Source organism: Haliaeetus leucocephalus, unplaced genomic scaffold (assembly GCF_000737465.1).
Source record: "Haliaeetus leucocephalus isolate CR32 unplaced genomic scaffold, Haliaeetus_leucocephalus-4.0 Scaffold150, whole genome shotgun sequence".
In the NCBI taxonomy this organism is placed as follows: Eukaryota; Metazoa; Chordata; class Aves; order Accipitriformes; family Accipitridae; genus Haliaeetus; species Haliaeetus leucocephalus.
The window spans coordinates 2100901-2121498 of record NW_010972586.1 but is presented as its reverse complement, the minus strand read 5'-3'; the positions used below and the strand labels follow the sequence as shown (position 1 = coordinate 2121498).

Sequence of the window (20598 nt, the reverse complement as noted above, 5' to 3'; positions counted from 1 at the left end):
TCTTTAAGAAATAGCTTTGGGAATAAGTCAAAAGAGTTCCATGCTTAGGTTTTGATATACATAACTGTGCTATACTGTATATTTACCCTCCAAAGAGTGTGTGTAGGAGTATCATAAACAGTATAGGCAGCTAGATCAGGTGCTTAAGAATATGCTGTGTGGAGCAGTACTGTACCTCTACTTGTCTGGACAGTGGAATTTAATACTGCTTTACTTGATAAACTTACAGATAGTCTATTCTGTTCTGTGCTAGTTTGTATTATTGAACTGGTCCTACCCATAAATAGACCTGTTTTCAGAGAAGATCTAAACAAGTGGTCCTTAGTACATTTTCCATGCAAAAATGGCAAAGATATTTGTATGACAATCAATGTCTCATAACTGGAAGTGGGAAAGAAAGCATCTTGCATTTCTTTATTTAATTGGTTGTGGCATAGTGTTTTATCATCCTTCCCATATGAATATTAAAGCACCTTGGGTATTGGATTATAAGGGGAAAAGGGTTGGTTGCTGTAACTTCAAGGTCAGGGTTTTGTCTCTTTCACTTTTACGATATACTCTCTCTCCAGCTCATCTATCAAGACCATGATAGGTGGTTGAATGGGCTCACTGATACCTTCTACTTATTTCTAATCATGAAGTTCCATGGAATTCCTCTTCTGTGATACCCTTGTAGGAGATAATTCCTCAGTAATTCATGAGCATTTTGTTTCAGAAATATTATGACTTTTTGATATCGAACAAATTCTTACTTCAAAAAACTTCTTTCCTTCTGATTCTGTAATTAAAAACATTACATTAACATTGAAATAATGAGCAAAGACAATGTTACACTTCCAGAGAGAAGTAAGAGAGTCTGAACAAATACAAATTATTCCTGGAGCAAATGCTGGTGTACGTAATTGCTCTCCAGTCAAGACAGTAAGGATTTTGCTTCCAAATGGAATTTACTTCATGGCAATATGTACATGAGCTTATCCTTAGAAGCAAATGATGACAACTTCTTTTTATCAAAACACAAATGTTTTGATCTTCATAGCTGAAGTGGAATAAAAGTGTACAGAAGTCATGAGCTGAATGACTGTCTGGTGGGATGCTTTTCTCAGTGTTTATGAGTTCTGAGGCTTGGCTCTTGATATTCTTGATTAATAACAATGAGGGAAGAAAGCCTTGTCAGGAGACTGCATAACCTCAATATACCCGCTTCCCTTGAATATTCTTACCTACCACCTTTTTCTAACATGATTCTTAAAATGGTAAGAAGGCATGTTGGTATACTCATTGACTGAGTTCTGTTCTGTTCTTAATCTTCATAGTATTTCATATTATTTTCACTGATACATTGCTTCCATTCATGTTTATGCTAAAAAAAAGAAACCCCGTATTTAATTGTTTTCCGAAGTCAGTCTCCTGTTTGCCTCTCATACAGGGTCAAAATACCTTAACTGAGCAAGCTTAACAGTCTCAGTGTGAGAAAGCTGTAGGATATGATACGTTTTTTTCTAGATAGTAAGCATGAAAGAATACTTAGAATTGTAAGGAAAACTGAGAGGAAAATATAGGAGGGAAGCCTTGTACTGGACAATTTTAATTTAGAATGAGAAAACAACTGACAGCCATTCCTACTGTTTTATTTCATTATGATAACAGAAGTAATGATTTTTTTTTTTTTTTCTCACCAAATACTGCTTTGGATAGCCTAATAAAAGATGGGCTGCATTTCTTAAATATAAAAGTCAGTAAAAATATCACCAGCTTCATTTTCAAGACGTCATCCTTGACAAGATACTTAAATAGAAGCAGTAACCATGTGCTTTTTTTTCTTATGCACTAGATTCTTAGTTACAAAGTGAAAACAGATCACAAAGGCAGCTTTTTGTTGGATTTGAGACAACTTAAGGAAAATATTAAAGTAGGTTCTAAGTAAAGGTTGTCAACTTTCTTAAAAATATGGCTTGCAGATGAAGCTTTTTCCTCAAGTCTTGCGTAAGAATTTTACTATCTTATTTTTTTGTAAGGATGCAAAATAAGCTATTTTCACTTTTTAAAAAATATGGCTTGCAGATGAGAGTCCATCTCCTTTCTGAATTCTGCATAAGCATTTTTATTGTTTATTTTAATAAAGAGGCAACCTTTGCAGTAGTACAAAAAAACAAATTAATGCAACCCATATGCCTTAATTTATTTGAAAATTGAGCAGTGACAGCAAACGAAAATTCTTACTATTGTTGTTATTCAAAATGACAGAAGTGTCAGCATGTTGCTGCACTCATTTTGAAGATATTTATGCATATTCCAAATAGATACTTTTTTTGTTGTTGACTTCTTTCAGTATCCCAACATGTATTTCACTTTAGTACGCCAACTTGGGCCTCTTCATTAGCCTTCTCTGTAATTCATCTGAACTTGAGATAGAAAAGAATGTTTCTGTAAGTGCTGCATACCTTTTCTTTACATTTTGGCCATCCCATGCTGAGCTGTACTAATAGTTGCCAAATAAGATGGTCCTTGTGACATCTCTGAGGCAGTTCTGGTTAATTTCTTGCTGTATACTAGCTGGTCTTTGTACTTAATTTATTCTGGAGAAGCTAAAAATAATTATCTCCAGTAAATAGTGAATCTGCTTAGTATTGCGGATCAATATTAAACTGTCTCAACATCTTTAATCAACTGTTCTTTTGGGGACTCTTTGTTCTGAAGGAATTTCCCACAGAAATTAGGTCTTTTGTTCTTCACAGTTATAAAAGAAATTATTCTTGAATATTGTAGTAAAGGCTTTATTCTTATTTCTTCTAACTGGAGGGATTGTGGGGAACAGAAAAAAAGAAATTGGATACCTACTATAAATATCTTTTATAGTCACTTGGAAACTAATTCAGGTGACTGCAGCTGCTGTGACTCCTATTCTAATTGATGCTTTTGTGTGTAAAATCTTACTTCCCCCATGGTTGCCTCCTGCTTATGAAAATACATAAAGTCTGTTCTGGGAAAGTAACACTAATGTAAATATGACTTCAGTGCTGGACAGACTCATTGGCACTTTTATTAAAGAGTGGATTTAGTGAACACATGGATGAGTAGATGAGGCAGAATAATTGTACCTTTAGGAGATGGAAGTCATGCCTTGCAAATCAGTGGGAGTTCTTTGAAGGAATAAATACATACAGTGGATGTTGCTGATTGAGTCTGTATATTATTTCAAATTTCCAAAAAGCCGTTGTCCAGCTTTCACCAAAGCCTCTGGTGGTTTTTTGTGGTTTGTTTTTTTGTTTGTCTGGTGGGTTGTTTTTATGTTTTTGTTTTTTCTTTAAAAAGCTGTTCATGGATATGAGTTTTCTTCTTTTAGTCACAAAGTTAATAAGTGGAAGAGGGGAATAGATGGTTAGCTTTCATAGTGTTGGGAAGCTAACAGTGGAGTTCTGTGGAGATAGTGCTGGAAATGATTCAGGAAAATAGAATGAATGACAGAGCTTGATGATCCAAATTTCAGGATAGTGAGGATGCTAACACTAAGACACTGCAGAATAATATTACAAAACTGACTAACTGGGCAATAAAATCACTAAAGAAATTCAACAGTGATAAGTGCAAAGTAATGCATGTGGTGGTGGTGAGAATTACATTTCCAATGGTTCATTTTCACTGGACTGAAATTGGCTATTACCAGTGAGGAGGTGGATATTGGAGTTACCATAGATACCTGTGTAAAAATGCTGTATTGTGATTTGGTGTCTTCAGACAGAAGACAGTCTGTTCCTATTTAAATCAATTGTTTTACCGTATACTGCGTAAGTCCTTAGTGTATTTTAAAAAAAAAAAAAAGAAAAAAGAAAACTAGTATGACTGTAAAGAAAACTGTCAAGGATGATCAGAGATAAGGCATAGCATCTACAGGAGGTGTAAGAAAATTGGAATAGGATTCCCCAGGATACAAGGTGAACTACTGATGTTGGAGGTTTAGACATTTCATGTATTTGTCCTGTATAGTTCTTCTGCACTTTGTATACCAACATTTTGCTCAGGAGCTTTTAGCAGCCAATTTGGAAATCTGTAGGTACTGAAAAAAAATCACATTTTTCATGTTTTGTTGCCAGATCTCTTTCCACCTTTACCCCTCACCTTGAGCAAATGAGATAGCAGGTTTGTCTTGCTCAAGTTTCAAGACCTCTAGGAAAAAGGACAAAAAGTAATTTATTTTCTTCCACATGGCGCTTTAAAAGACCAGAGGAGGAATACTTTTCCTGCAGATAGTGCATACTGGGAAGAAGAATGGAAAAAGGAGATTCATTCTTTCTCCATTGTGTCTAATCTTTGACCTCTTTTTCTTTTATGCCCTCTGGAAGCAGACAAAGGGGCTGTGTGTACAGCTCTGTGTATTCACACTCTTCTACCTCTTTCTCTATCTCTCCAGGTTCTTCTGTCTTCATTATTCATTTCTGTTTCCATGTCTATTTCAAACCAGAATCTAGCGGGTTGAGATTATTAGCTGCATTGCACCCATTTGTCAGTTACTGTCTTCACTGGGAACGTTGTGAGAATATAGCACATCCTTTTCCTGGATGCTTTGGTGGTAGTCTTGCTGGCTCAAGCTCCTGCTGGGAGAAAAGAGGCTAAACTGAGAAAGAGGCAGCTTTCTGCTAGTTGTGCATAGCGTCCCCTTCTGGCAGGTAACGCTGTTTTTCTTCTAATTTTTACAAAAACAGTTCATCTGGCAACCAGCGGTACTGGCAACAGTTGTGAATACCAGGGATAGTAATTCAAAACCGAAGATAGTTCCAGCCAACACAGGACTGCTTGGAAATATGTTAACCCTGAAATTGTATGTGGTTGTTATTTTAATATTAGAAAAGCAGCATGGAACAAATTGCCAGTACAGAGTGAAATTACAGATTGTACCAGTGCAAGTGAATACTGACAACTCAGAACTAAAAGACGTTTGAAGAGAATTCTAATAACGATAATTTTGGCATCATTATGCTTGCTGTACTGAATAATCCAGTGAGCTTGTTTTTTCCTTTTTTGTAACTTTTCTTTGAACGCTTGTAATTGTAGTTTACTTTCATAATACCTTCTACTTCTGAAATTGTCACAAGATTACAGACTTGCTAACTTATTTGTCTCCTGTGGTGAAAACAGTGACTTGCTCCCTGAATGTGGCTACTGAATCAGATAGGAACCTCCGAAATTAAACAATTCATTTTAATATAATTGACTAAGTAAAATGCCAAGTTCACAGTGTTCATCTCAGTAGGCTGATGTAATTGCTGGCGTTTGACTTGCATACTTCTTGAAATATTAAATTAGTTTATAAACGTGGCAGAAAAGAGCAGCCTATACTTGCCAAATAAAGTTTGGGTATTTTACAACAGCTTAAACAAACTAGCCATGTTAACTCTTCTTCTGGGGAGTTGTTTTTTCGTTTTGTTTTGTTATTAAACTACATGAGTAAGTAGTGTTTGCCTCAGCTGCGTGCTCTGCTTTTAAGAAAGCTTGTACAGCATAGCAGAATAAGGATATTTAGCCAGAGGAAGGTAACCATTTGGACAAAATTATATTTATAGGAATAATGTGTAGTTTTACTTGATGGGGTTTTTAATAACTTTGATTTTCCAGAGAACAATAAAGTCAGAAAACTGTAAGATTTTGTAGTGTGAAACTTAGTAGATGAAAACTCACAGGTTGACATTGAATTTCACTTGGATCTAAAATGAGACAGCAATACTGTAGACGTTTAGTAATGTTTAAAATTGGTGCCAGCAAAAACCTGACACCAGTGTAGTTTACAAAAAGAACAATTGCGAGACAAGTTCTACTTGAAATACATTCTTGTATTCCCAATGAATAACTGTAATTTTGGAGTGCTCTTTTTTTAACAGGTTAGTAATAGTTAATTCCCAAAGCAAATGCCATATATTCATCTAAAGTGAGATGGTTGTACAGCTTTCGATTTTTTTTGGAAGTTCTATTCTGATAATTTCCTCTAGTGACTTCTTTGGTTTCATAATTTAAAATGAGAATTAAGTTTTCCGATTTTTTCTTAATCTGTTCTGTAGTATTCCTGCCCAAGTTGTTATTAATCCAACAAGGCTGAAAATTAATGATTTCAAGGAAGATTATTTTTTATTTTGAGAAGCCGTATATTAAAATAAAAGGCAAGTTAAACCAACATTAAATTCTATAAAGCTTTTGAAAATGTAAGGCAATTGATGAAACATGCAAAATCATTAAAAAATACATGACATTTTCTTTAGTGTATGCTTCAGGAAAATTAGCAACTGTAGAACCCTTTCTTTTTATGCTTTCCTTCCTCTTTGTAATACAGAATCTAGATATTTGATAAGTGAAAAATACTGTAATTACTGTAGGACATAATAATAATCTTAAACCCTAATGATACAGGGGAATGTATTTAAATTATAATTCACCTAATTTGTCTGCAATTAGAGAGAAAATGTCTTCATTTCTACTGGATAAAACCTCTGGTTTCAGTATGTGATGATATAGAATCAAGTCATCCAGTCAGGTTGCCGGCAAAAGCATTGTTGGCTAGACTGGTGGAACAAAAAAAGATCTATGGAATTCTTCTTTGTTGTGGTTTTGCTTTCCTGTAGTTGTCTGTTCTTTATGACACAGGTATTTACAGTAAAACTTGACTTCTATGGAAAGTTAAATCTGTATATCTAGACTTTGAAGTTCTATCAGACTTGCTACATTAGCTGTAAGCTTAGCAAAAGCTTAACTTCTTGAAGTATTTATTAAAAGAAGATGGCATTCCTGAAACTGTGCAAACTTATGAAATAGTATTTATTCAAACAATATTACTAAATATTTGTAAGACTGGTAGTATGAAAACAGTTTAATAGAAAGAAGTTCACACAACATGCAGAGCATTGCTAACTGGAAAGATGTTCCTACCCCCATTGTAATGTGAAATGTCATTTTCACTTAGTAAAAAAATACATTAGTAATACGCTTATTTATTTGTCTTGTTTATATTAATTTTGAGTGCATATATGCCTCAAAACACAGCCTTTACTGTGTCAGTATATTACATTATATGAGATTAAAAGGTTTGGGAATCCATCTTCCCAAACACATTCACCCTGTGGTTAATTATTGTCTTTTATGGTCTCTGTTAGCACCCAGTAGAGTTATAAGCTTTACATGTTTGCAGCACTTAGATTTTGTGTCCATCTGTAATTTAAAAAGCAAGGGTTTATGCTGTTGAGGTGCCAGTGAGTCACCAGAGAAACCATGACAGTAGCTCCCAAATAGACTCCCTCACTTTCTCTATCTGAAAAGTGCAGGCAGTGGTGTAAATATGTACAAACATTGAAAATCCTGAGTGTCACCTTGCCAGGAAGAGCAGTGAGTCAACCTGAGCAAGGCAGAGAGATCTTTAACCTTAGTGTAAGTAGATTAAGCATATCTTGTCTTTCACTTCTTTACCTAAGCATTTTATAAATGTTCTGTCTGTTTCGAGTATTACAATTAAATGCTTTTAATTACATTTTATTTAAATCTAGCATGAACTGAGTGTAGCTTGAGAGGCATAGCAAGGCCCTTCTCTGTGTAGTATGGGAAGATTCTGTAAACTGGGGGAGATGAAGTGCTGAAGTTTCCCAGCACATCCTCTGCCTTGAGCCCCAAGTGTTATACTACACCCAAGAATGAATCCCTGTTTCAGCTGCATGGGCCAGGGGTGAGCTGACACTTCCAGGATTGGTGAGTGCAGGTTTTTTCCAAATGACTGTTTAAAAAAAAAAGTTATGAAAGCTTTTATGTGGAGATACCTAGATACTTACTTGACTCATGAAGGGCAATAATATTCTGAGCAAGTCACCTGGCAGTCTGTATAACTTCTTAACTTTCTGGGCATCAGTCAAATTCAGACCTGTGACAGGGACAGCCCTAACATCCTAGACTCCCTGTCAATCAATCTACCTCTAATGAGATTGGTTTTGGCTCCCACTGGATTCTCACTGGTGGATTGAAAACCTCGGTCCTCCTCAGCAGTAATTTGAAACTCTTGGTAACTGTGACATAATGCTTTCACATCCACGGATGTGAAGTGTTATGTAAAGTGTCTGTTTGCAGTCTGCTGCAACAGGAGGTAATGGCAGGTCTTTTTGGAATTGAAATGCTGAAATGCTGGATTGAATTCCTGATGAAAAAGTCTGGTTTTTACTTGCCACACTTTCAGATTGTGCTGTATTTTTAGTAGAAATATACAGGTGCGAAGACCAGAGATTTCTAGGGGCTGCCAGCAATAGAATTTTTAGTATCAATGTAGTGCTACTATATCCATTCAAACTAATGTATCAGCTTATATTTTTGTTAATTAGGAATGAAACATTTTAATGATTATCCAATCTATTTCTTAGCACCAAGTAAAATAAATGGTGCGGTTGCATCATTTGGGCATTCTCATGTTGACATTCAGCCAGAGGAGATAAATGTGGGTTTGGGATTACTTGTCACAGTCAACAAAGAAGGAAATCATTAAAACAAAAGTTTGAGTCTTTAGGTGTCAAAAGTTTTCAGAAGGTACAGTCACAAACAAATAGCAAATACAGTGTTCTGAGTTTACCTAACATCAGGTTACCATTAGGGAAATTTGAGACAATTCAGTAGACCTCTCTGTAAGGATTTTATGTAATTTAAAGGTGATGGACAAAGATGAGAGTGACCTGGATTGCTTAGATTCCATTGAGGAAAAAAGTAAAGCCAAATGGAAGATTAAATTTCCAGGAGTAAGGAAGGCTACAGGCTCTTTGTCTAGAATGAGAGTTCTCTTCTTCTGTATGATATTACCAACACAAATACTGCATCCCATTTTATTCCTATTTTTAAAGTTGTAGTTTAAAAAATGAGAGCAAATGCAGAAAAAACTTACGGAGGTTATATATGGACAAATTTTCATTCAGTGGTAGGGGAAGTTCAGGACATTTAATTACTCAGAGGGGGACTTGAGAGGTGACTTGGTAATAGTTTGTAAATACTGGCAGGAAGGCAGCTACTCGAAAGTGCTTAATTTTGTCTGTTGGTAAAATTACATAGTGATTTTATAATAAAGCAGATATCTCAGTGTAGCACCCATCTGTTTAATGAACTTACTAATAAGCTTAAGCTGCACTTAACTAGACAATATCAGATTTTTACTTACCTGTTTAAATTGTCTGTCCTACTGTTCTGTTTATTAATTTTATCCAAATTCCCCTCCTGGCAATACTATTTGTCTTGGTTTCACATCTGGTAAAATGGGGGCTTGGGGGGATGTGGCTTGGGGGGTGGATTTATTTTATTTTTTTACATAGGCAGAGTGCCATTTAGTTTGTTATGGTAGTCTGCTAGTGAGACTTACATCTGTAGAAATTCGTGTGTATATATATATATTTGGCTCACAGTTAACTGACAAAGGATTTGTTTCCCCTGACAGTTTACAAATACAAGTGTGACTTTTCCTTCATAATCACATTGGTATAACCAATTAGAGTACTGCATTTCTTGAAAACAGGCCTTCACAGCTGAGACAGATTTGTACTCTTACCATGGATTTAGTTTCTTTTTGAAAAGCATGTAAACTTTCAGGGGAACCATGGCTGATTTATTTCACTACTTTGAAAATCTCCTGCTTGTAAGTGCATGATCCCATTTTTGTGTACTTTCACAATGATAGTATTTACACCAAGAGTCAAAGACTACTTTTGCTCTGAATGATTGAAATACTGAACTTTTACAGACTTAGAGGAACAAATTGGTTATGACAGGAAGCTATGCAGTGATTAAATTATAGAAGAAAGAAGCTGAAGACCTGTTCTGAAATGACGTGGTTTTGTTTTTGGTTTTTTTTCTATCCCTTTCTCCTCACTAAGGAACGTATAAAAATGACAGAAAACAGCAAAATGAGACTGAATGCTGTGGAAAAATAAAAAAAACTTTGCAAGAAAGTAGTCTCAAACACCTGTCCAAGGGTAAAAATTATGATAATGTTTTAAGAGATATAAGTGCAGTAATGGGTAACAAACTACAGTCAAGATTTCACCAGAAGCATTTTATTTTTGGTATGGGTGTTCTGTTATCTACTCATATATGCCCTGATTATATTACTACTTTTTTTTTTTTGTAGAAATTCCTCCATTTTAAGACAAAAAATCATCTTATAAAGGTTGTGTGTAAGGAGTGATTTCATAAGGAAAGACTTAACACTCTTACAGCTAAGGAAATGTGAAAAAATGATTAGGAAAATGAATGAATTGCATGATAAAGGTAAAACAAAAATACTAGTCAAAACAAAATTGAATTTGGGTAGTTTTTAAGAGTGTGAGGATTCCTAAATTTCTTCCACAAGCCACTACTGGCAAACTTTTTTTTTCTGAGTCATCTAGAACTGCCTTAGACAGCAGAGCTGGGAATGCATTTTATGTGAATAATCTTGCATTTCTGAGATGTCTCAAAGCCTCATCCGACAGGGGTTTTTTGTGTCTTTCCTGTCTTCCAAAAGCTGTTCAATGAATTACTTTTCCATACCCAGTAAGTTAGAAACTGTATCTTCCTCAGTATCACTTGGATAGTGTCATCTGAACAACCACAATCAATATTGGCACAAAATTGTATTTTCAGATGCCATTTATGCTTGACATACTTATGTTCAATATAGTCTTGCCTTTCTGTGTAAGACAGTTACTGTTTTGTAGAATAAGTTCATCCTTTAAAAAAATGAAAAAAACAGTCTGTGCTGTTCTAAGTTTCTGTAAGTAGTGGGGTGAGCTCGCTGCCTCTGGTACCGGGACTCACTTCAGAGCTGCACGGCTGCCCCACAGCTACCCCCGCTGCATGCTGCCGTGTCCTTTCCTGTGCCTCAGCACTCCCTTTTGCCAGCCCAGGCTAGTCTTTGCCCACCCATAGTTACTTTTTCCCCAAATTTGGTATGTCAGTGTGGCTTAGTAGGCAGTCTTGGCTTCATGTACTATTATTACCTGTTCGGTTACTTCAGTACTGTCAAGCCTTGCAAGATGTCCCCCTCGAAAGGTGCCCTGTACTCCACCTTTCCGTGAAGCTTGTCTGTTTTTCATGTAACTCTCCCTCAATGATCTGTAAAATCCAGCCACTCTGTCAGTTTCTCGCATTATCTGCCACATCCAGCAGTTTTCTTATGTCATGTCCAGTAGTTTTTCGCATCCTGTTTATTCAGCTTAATTTCAGGCCAAAGACTAGTCATCTGCCTGTAGCCGTGATGTGGTCCAACTGGCTGATGGGTTGGTTCGCCCGACATCCCCCCGCCACCTGCCGGAGCATGGAACAGCTGCTCGTACAGTGAATGCCTGGAGGAGCTTCAGTCTCCACATTGTGAAAATTGTCGAAAAATTGTGCAAATCCCAGCCCTTGAGGGGCAGGTTGCTGATCATGCTCTGTCACCTTCCCACCTCCTTCCAGTCTTATCTTTGTTGCTCCTGTGGCAGTTCTTGGCTCAGCTCAGGCACCAGGACAAAGAGAGCTACGCTCTTGTGCTTTGTGTTATGTACATCAGCCTGCAGAGAATCTTCCCTTGCTCAGGTCCCTGTTTCTTAAAGGGTTTCATGACAGAAGTTGAGAAGTTGAGTCTGCAATTAAAAGACAACAATCTGTTTCCCTTGTCGCTTACTACCCGTTATCCATCAGCGTGCCAGTGTTTGGCAGCTAGGGCATTGGTGCCATTGGTGCTGGCAGTGGATCTGAAAGTCAGTAGCTCTTGTTGTAATTGTAGTCTCTTTCCCACAAGAGAAAACATGGTCAGTATGCAGGGCAGAAGGATCTGTTGATCCCAACAGTTGTTTCTCAACATCCCTTAGGAGGCAGTCAGTACTTCAACACCCTATTTTTAAGGCGCTTTTTTTTTAGGTATTTGGGGGTTGTTTAAAATGTTTGTCAGAGATGATTTTCAAGGAGCGGAGAGTGTGTGTATTGGTTGGTAGGGGGGCTTTGTCTGTATTTACCTAATCTGGGATTATTGTGGGCTGGATACTTCATAAAGTAGCATACTTATCTGGACTATGCGAAACTTACTAAACAATTAATAGGTGGGAGCGGGTATCAGAGGGGCCAGTCCCAACCAGTGCCAGTCAGTACCCTTATCTGACCAAGTCCTGTGTCTGACCAGCACAGACTGTCAACTTTTTCTAAATCTTTTCTTAACACTCTGTGTAATCTCACTCTTTATCCTGTGTGTGTCACTACTGGAAGGACTAGGTGTCAGCTAGTGGGGGGACCAGCATGAGTGGATGGTCATGGACTCCAGTGGGCCAGCAACTGGAGTCAGACCAGGGCTGTAGGTGCCCTGAGCCTGTGGTAACAGCAGCAGGAGCGGGTGAGGGTCTCAGGTGCAGCCACAGGGGCAGGAGCAGCACCTGTCCCAACTGGGAGGCCAGGACAGTGTGTGTCCTGGACGCAGCTACAGCTGAGACTGGGGCGAGTGAAGCAAGTGAGGCTTTCGGAGCAGCATCTGGACTGGGACCACAGGTGTCTGCTGCTGACCGTGGCAGGTGAAGTGTCTGTATTTTTACGTGGCTTGACTTCATGTGGTTTGACCCCATGTGTGTGTCTCTTTGGCATGTGTAATTCACTAGCAAACTTCAAGTCGGACTAGCAGTGAGTGGGAGCGCTGGGTCTGGGCAGGAGTATCAGGTGGGTAGAGGACCTATGCTGGTGGTGTTCAGGAGGGAGCTGTGAGCATGGGGTGCCTATATAACAAGAGTACCTGTAAGACAAGAGTGTGAGTGCATGCATCTGCCTGCTAGTAACTTGCTGCCAGCCAGCAAGTAGGAGGCCCATGAGATGGATAAAAAGGCTCTGGACCCAGGCAGAGCGGTATTAGGTGGACAGAGGGATATGCTGTGCTGATATTTGAGGGATCCATGAGTGTGCATGTGCTCGTGAATCTAGAGGGGGTGGGAGGAGGTGGGAGGGGGCATAGTCTAAATAGTGAGCTTGAATCCTGACCAGATGAAAAGGAGGAAAAAGTCTTGGCTGACTCTACTTAACTTGGTGCGAGTCCTGGGGGCGTTAACATGTGGGTGCTGTCAAGGGCAGTGCCTTGTCTATGGCAGCTAGCTGCATAGCTGAGCTTCGCTACTGGTTGAACCTGCCAATGAGAAAGCATCTGCCACATCTATGGACCCGTGACAGAGACCTCCAAGGCTCTGGATGCACCAGACTGGGCTCCAGCAGTAGAGCAGGAAGAATCCCTGGACTGGTCCCAGAGATGCTGGAGGTGGCAGCCACCTATAACATCCCTTAACGTAGCAGGTAAAAGATGTTGTAATAGATATTCAATACAAAGGTTCTCTTTGTGAGTAAGGAGTACTTGAGATATATGCATCTCAAAGCCGAGAAAACTGTACTGGGAAAAATATCACTATATTCTTTTTCTATTTTCTTGTCTGCTGCTGACCATTAGTAGACACAAAAGAAATGTCTGTTTATTCCAGTAGCTTGACTTATGTGGCTGCTTTTACAAAACCAGGGCACTGCTGAGGACTATGTAAGTCAAAAATGCTTGTTTTGCCTTAAATCTAAGAGAAGTGACAGAGATGCTTTATAAATTTGGGGGGTTTAAGCCTTAACAGGAGGTTCCTAGCCTCATTCTGTATACTAAACATTTCAGTGAAGCTCTATTCATGACTTGACATTCCAAACTGTAATTCTTTCTCCATTATTGTGCATGATTCTGCAATGTTAAGGGAATTCTGCAATATTGTCATATAAAAATTAAACCTTTGCCATTGTAGTATAGGGATTTCTAAAGTTTACCTGCCTCCTCTCTGAACCAGGTTGCTGCATTTAAATTCTAAAGAGACAGGAAATAGGCAGTTTTATTTGGGATGAAGATCATATACATTATCTTTTTTTTAATAAAGCAACAGATGGATTTAATGAATAGTATTGGGTTCCAGAGCTTCATTCATAGCTCCCAACTAACTATGTGACAATAAGCATGTCGCTTAACCACCGTGTCCTACTTTTACCATCTGTGAAACGCTTTGGAAGGTCGTGGAAAACTGAATCATAGGTCTTTTCCATCTCTAGATTCTATTAGGTCATCCAACTGTCCATCTGCCAGTAGAGATTGTTTCCTACATCCACCAGTGTTTTTCCAGTCTGGATTCTGTCCTCCAAGTGATTGCACTTCCACCAATGCCTTTGGGAGATGATTTTGCAGACTTCTAGACCTCATTGTCAAGAAGCTCTTCTGACAGTCACAAAAAGAGATTTTTTTGTTGTTAATTAAATTTTGTTCTGTTACTTTATTCCCATTATTATATGCTTATTTATAGTCTTAAGACACATGCAATTTACACAACACCTTAAAGATCTAGGTAAGATGCAAACTCTCTAAGTTTTCTAATATATAGAGAGAAGGACAACATAAGGTTTTGAAACACAAGGTATGACCCTTTTTAAGAAACTAAGCTACTTGGCTCTTCCTGAAATTACATCTAAGGAAGTGTGCAGACTGCTCCAGATTCAGGACAGAAACAGGGTAGAATATGGAAACTTAGAAATGGATCAGGATGTTAAATGAAAGTGTTGGAATACTTACCAAGGATGATTAAGTAGGGGAAAAGAGAGAAGGGAACAAGTATAATTTAGCTGTTGAACATCAGAGAAACCTTTTTTTTCCTAGACATTTGTAAATTATATTTCCCATAATTTGATTTGCATTTGAGTCTTCACTAACACATTAATTATTCTTAGCCAATAGTTACAGTAGTTGCTTTTAAGCGTTTTCAGTTAGTGTCTTTCTTGTCCAGGTCTGAGCATAATGTTAACTACAGGTGCAGCCTAAGCACCTGGACATGTTTCATTTTCTCTAACTGTCATACTTTGCATGGGCACTTCCAGTTTAGGTTTTCTTCTTTATTGACCACAGGTGTTGCAAAATTACTGTATTTTATATTTAAGTCATCTACTTTCCTGGAGTTTTAGAAATTCAGCGAACAGATAATTCAGCAAAAAGATAATTTTCTTCAGGTAATGAAGCCACCAGCATTGTGATATAGGCTAGATATAGATGAACACTATCAGAATAACTAGGTTTCTCTGTACAAAGTTTTTTATTTTTCAGTACTAGGAATGTGTGGAAGTTATTTGGGCTCTGCATAACAGTAGTTAAACTGCTTTTAAAATCGCCATCTGGCAAAAAACTGGTATGTAACATGCTTTATTTGACGCAGTGCCCTAGGAGGCAAAAGCCAATATTCAGTGCATTCAATTGATAAGGTTAATAGGGCACTTTGTAATACAACATACATAAAGTATGTATTTTAAAAATAACAAGAAATCTGTCAGGGAGGCATGTTTCATAAAATATGCAGCTTTTAACAAAATCCACTTGTCCAGGGTTTTCATTCCTCTATTTCAACTGCCAATGGAAATGCTTAAGTCCAAGAATGAAAACTGCATGTGTATTCAGTCTCTTCAGAAAAGAGAATTTTTTTTTTATTCTCGACTTTATTTTCATTGTCTCAAACTTATATATTCACGTATGTTGATAAGTTCTAATGTAACTTCAGAGTCTAAGGTAAGGGCATTTCAAACCTTCCAAACTTTATTTGTAGCACAACAATACAGGCAGTTTAAACATTTCTGTAAATAAAATCACCCTTCTGCATATTTCACTGTTGAAAGTCTCTGTTGCCCTCAGTAGTAGTAGTAGATACAGTCAGATTAGGTGTAAGTAATGTTTTGGAAGTCAGTAAATGTAATATTTACATACAGAAAAAATCTCTATATAACTAATTTTTTTTCCTTTGAGATCAGTGAGAAATGCCATGAAGTTAGAATGTTTATGAGGAAGATAAATCTTAGAAAGATTTTATGAAGTCTGATCATAAGAAGAATAAATATATCTTTTCTCCACAGGAAATAAAGCCAGATGAAGTTACCAGACTTGCTCTTAGGACAGAAGTTAGTTTTGAAAGTGTCTGCAGAAAGGTAAGGCTTGTTGGTTTTTGTTTTCTTTCCCCTGCTTGCATGAGTGTGAAAGCGCTCCTTAGGAAAAGGTGCATATGTGGGTGGGAGTATGTCCATTTGCACAGTGTGTTCTGTATGTTATATTGCATCTTCATTGTAGACCTTACTTCCTTTTCTAAGGAAACTCATCCACTCGGACACACCTGCAAAAAATTGTGTAGTTGTTTAGTACAAGTGGCTTGTCACCTAGGTTGATGGGCTACTCTCTAGTAACTGGAGTAGAATACCAGGAAGCATAGTACTGTTTTTTCAGTATTTATAAATAGATTTGGTTTGTTTATATAGTACATATACATGGTTTAGTTAGTGTAAATAATCTAAGCTTTCAATAACAGTTGGGAAAAGGCTCTAAATACTTTTAGATTCAGGGAGAAGTTTCCACATGAACAAAACGTGACAAAACATGAGGCTGAAATAAAGGTGGAATTTTAACACCCCTGTGACTCATTAATTTCAGTGCAATCTTTCTCCTGAAGTCCACTGATGGTACATTATTCAATATTAACTAACTAGTGATGTCTGTAAGAGATGAAATGAAGACATACAAGTGGGAAGATGCTTGTTGAAATGAGCAGTTGAGAGCAGACAGGCTCTCAGTCTAAAAGAAGAGTGAAGAAGAGCAGAAATAAGTACTGTTTTAAGGGATGTGCTGCAGAAGTGATGCCAGAAAGCAATTCTGAATCACAAAATATCAGTACATGAAATTGTATATTTTCCTCCACATTATCCTAAATTCCTATGGGCAGCCCACTGAGGGAGTCTGAAATCTGAAACGTTTATAGTCCATAGGCTAAGTTTTAATGTAGAATTGGATCCTTTCCTCCTATAAAGGCATCATTAGTTTGTAATTAGCTTGCTGTTGCAAAGCACATTCATGTGTGATACAGTTCAACTATTAGCATAGTGTGCAGCAGGATTTCCATGCTTAATGTGAGCAAAATCAAGTTACTAGGAAAATATGGCAATTTGGTATTTCTGGAGCAGTGTTTGGATGGAAGCATCTTATTGCTTTTCCTTCTCTTAATGATAGAAGAGAGTAAGGAAAAGGTCACAGATATACTGACATGGAGCTAAAAAGCAGCATTCTTCTTTTAAATTTATTTGACCAAGATTTTCCAGTCTGAAGGTGAGCTAGTCAAACTGTTTACTATAATGTTAGAAATGGTGCAGAAGTGAAAATTATGGATGTGTGAGGACACATGGAGAGGGATTTCATGCTTGAAGAGGGATGCTAAATGCAAGTAAGACATTTTGTCACTTCCTGTAGGAGATTCTTCTGCCAAGAATTTGAATGCATCAGGCTCATGCTGGTTGCATAAAGTATATAAGCCCCAAAATGAAATAATTGATGCTGTTGTTTTAAAGGAGTTTACAGGTTTACAGTTGGAATTTTATTTTCTAAGAGGACAGTTTTATTGCCAAGAATACCGAAGGAATATTATTAATCTTAATAGTTTATTTTGTCCCAATATTTTTGATGTATTCATAGTCATGTCTCACTGTATGCTTTCCATATTTACTTAAAATAGGCTTTCATTTAGCTGTAATCCTTGAGAACAGAGCACATGTTCATGGAATTGTTTTGGGTTTTCTGTTACTTTCTGCTGCTGGTCCTGTTTTTCGGTGGTATAAAAGTCTGTTAATCTTACACCTTGTAGTGAATGGGTCTCATGTTTCACATAAAGTTTATGGATGGGTGCTGATGCTTTTTTAAACCCATAGAGGGTTTTTAACCTCACTGCAGTAGAAGAACATGTACAATTAATTATTACAGTACTGTTGGCAAGTGGTGGCTAAGCCATCATAACTTTATTTGTTGCTATTGGTTGGCCATAGCATATCCCCAACTAAAGAAGACATCCCTTCCGTGCTTTAACAAAAGTTAATTTTCCAATATATTATTTCTTGTTTTTGCACAGTTAGTTATTAAACATACAATTAAAAATTTTTTTAAATCATTGATTTTTCTATCCCTAGCAATATTCTGTAGGTCACATGAGATGCAGACCACACTGTTTACCTTTTCATTAACTTGAGTTTCGAAATATTTGAAGGAAAACATCCTGTGGCTGTTTTCATTTTCAGAATAGGTTTGTTTTCATTGATAAAAGGCAATCTGCTTTTAATTCACTATGGAATGCTGAATATTAGTTTTGCGTAGTGGACATGTAGTCAAGATATTTGTTTAATTCCTTCTGCCCACTGAGATTTTATGTTCCATTACTATGTTCTCCCATATATTTTTCAGAATAAGGTAAGCATACTTTTCTATTTAAAAAGAGTTTGCATAGATTTAAGTCAAGTAAAATAAAATTGTGCTAAGTGTTCAGCAAGTGGCACTCTAACTTGAGTTCTTATGATTTAGCTGTTGATATTACTAGGAATATTGCTAGTAGGCAAATCAGATTTATTATAGTTGCAGAGTGAGTTGGCAAGAGTCACCAGCCACATGACACAAGACTTCTTCCTTTTCTAATTTATAAAAATGCTATAGGGCTTACCACATTACTGTTAGACAAGAAGCAGTAGGTGAACAGTTCTTTGTGCACCTCTGCTGAAATATTTTTAATCCATTTTAATATTACTGCACCTGGCCCATTGCTATCAACAAGTGATAAATTCTATTGTAAAAACTGTAATGAATGTTGCCATGCAACTTAAACTAGCCTTTATCTTGTTGGTGCTTAGTTACAGCCATTGAAAAATGGAACCTGTCTTTTCTAGGTTTTGACTAAGTTTTTGTGCACTTTCTATACACAGCTGTGTACTGTCTGCAACAAATATATTTGCCAGTCATTAATAAAATTAAAAAACTTGGCAGATCTGTTGTCTAATGTTTCTTTTAAACTGGTATTTCCAGCTGTGATTGCATTTTGAAGTGTTCTTTACAGCATATGTACCTGAATTGTTATGGGAGGTTTGGTTCATTAGTATTGTGCTCCAGCACACCGAAGTTAAACATCCGAAACCTAATCCTAAAAATGCTGTTCATTACAAGCAGGAAGCTGAGTTGGGAACTGACAAAGGTCTGAACTGTTGTCTTCAACTTATTGCTAACCTAGGTTTAAGGTAACTTAGGTTAAGATAGGCAGGATAGGTAGGTTAATGTGTATCAATATTTTTCCAGTGTTAGAGGAAATTATATGTATTATCTGTGCTGTTTCTCCAGAAAAGGAGACATCGGTCCACCTGTGAACACCTTCATCATAACCACAGTTGGTTTTGTTGCCTTTGCACTAGTGCTAACAGATATTGACTAACTTATTGTAGCATCTCAGTTAGTTTTTCTTCCAGTAAGTCTTTGGTATATAGGACATGAGAAAAAAAACAACCTGGGTTTTAAACACTGATAGAATTTTGCTCCAGCATAATGGAACTCGGTACTACAAGCAACAGCCTGGAGTGTCATCTTGCCTTAAGTCAAAATATTTCTCATTTTTTCTAAATAATAAAGTCTGTGTGCTTCAAAATTCAGCAACTTTCAGATTTGGGGGGGACAGGACACGACGACACACATGCAACTGAAACTGCAAAGAACTATTGTATTTTTCTTTGAGTGAAGACTAGTGTACCAGTATACATTATTGTCAGAGCTTGAATTGAGCACGTGCTTCTGACTTGCAGAAGTACCAACAAATATTCACAGATAAATACATCCTCTATTTTTTGCTTCCAGATACAATCTTCACATAATCTTAGTAGCATAGTTTTCCTTTTTTTGCACTGAGCTCTAATCTGTGGTGCTTGAGAAGAGCACTGCTTTTTCCTACCAAGTCCTGTATTTTCACCTGTTACTCCAGTCCTGTGGTGTTTGAATCATGCAGATGCTTGTCTGCAAAGAGGATTCTGCATAGCAAATTTTGAGTATATTGTGATCTTCAAAGTTCGTTGGGGCCATGCCACATCCCTCTGAGTCTCATGATTACTGAAAAGCTTGCCACAATTTCTAAGTGTGTTGAGAAATTTCTTCTAGACCAGAAATGTAAGCCATTACTAGCTCTTAGAAGCTTTTTTTTTTTTGCTAATGTAAGGCCTGGTGAGCTTATTTTGGATTGCTTCATGTTCGGGAACCAACTTTGTCTTGTTTGGAATTTAATAGGAATTCAAAGGCTTTAGAAAACAGGATCTCAGGCAGCTCATGCACAGCCATAGAGAGACGAGCCAGGATTTGACTGAGCAGCCTGGCTCAGAGTACTATTTTGATCATTGAAAGTTAAAGGTGCCTGATGAGGACAGCTGTATTTAACATGATTTTGAATAGATGACATTAGTGCTGTCTAGGTTCAGGTCCAGGTATTTTTAATGGATGCCCAAAGGCTGTTATGCCGCACTTAAAGTTCTGGGGGTTATTTCAGGAGTGAGTGAATTTAGTATCTGTGGCTCTTTACCTATATGGCTCAAATGAATTTGGGATTGGGGAACCAGCTAAAATACTAACAGTAATAAGAAAAGGCTTTCTGTGACTTAGAGAGTTCTACTACTTTACATGTGAGAAGATCCTGTTTTACTTACCAAAATCCTCCTTAAATTCACTGGATCTCTGGTGCAGGACTAAGGAAGTCCTTAGGCAAGAAGGACATGAGAAAG

The 20598-nt window shown here is 37.3% G+C and overlaps 1 protein-coding gene across 1 annotated transcript in view; it reads left to right on the top strand.

Annotated features, from left to right (window-relative positions):
• Nucleotides 1–20598, top strand: part of SRFBP1 (serum response factor binding protein 1) — a 76936-nt gene that overhangs the window by 36546 nt on the left and 19792 nt on the right. Inside the window, exon 4 of the mRNA XM_010561694.1 lies at nucleotides 15901–15972. Within this exon, the coding sequence (XP_010559996.1) occupies nucleotides 15901–15972 (72 nt within the window). The remainder of the gene's footprint in view (nucleotides 1–15900; nucleotides 15973–20598) is intronic.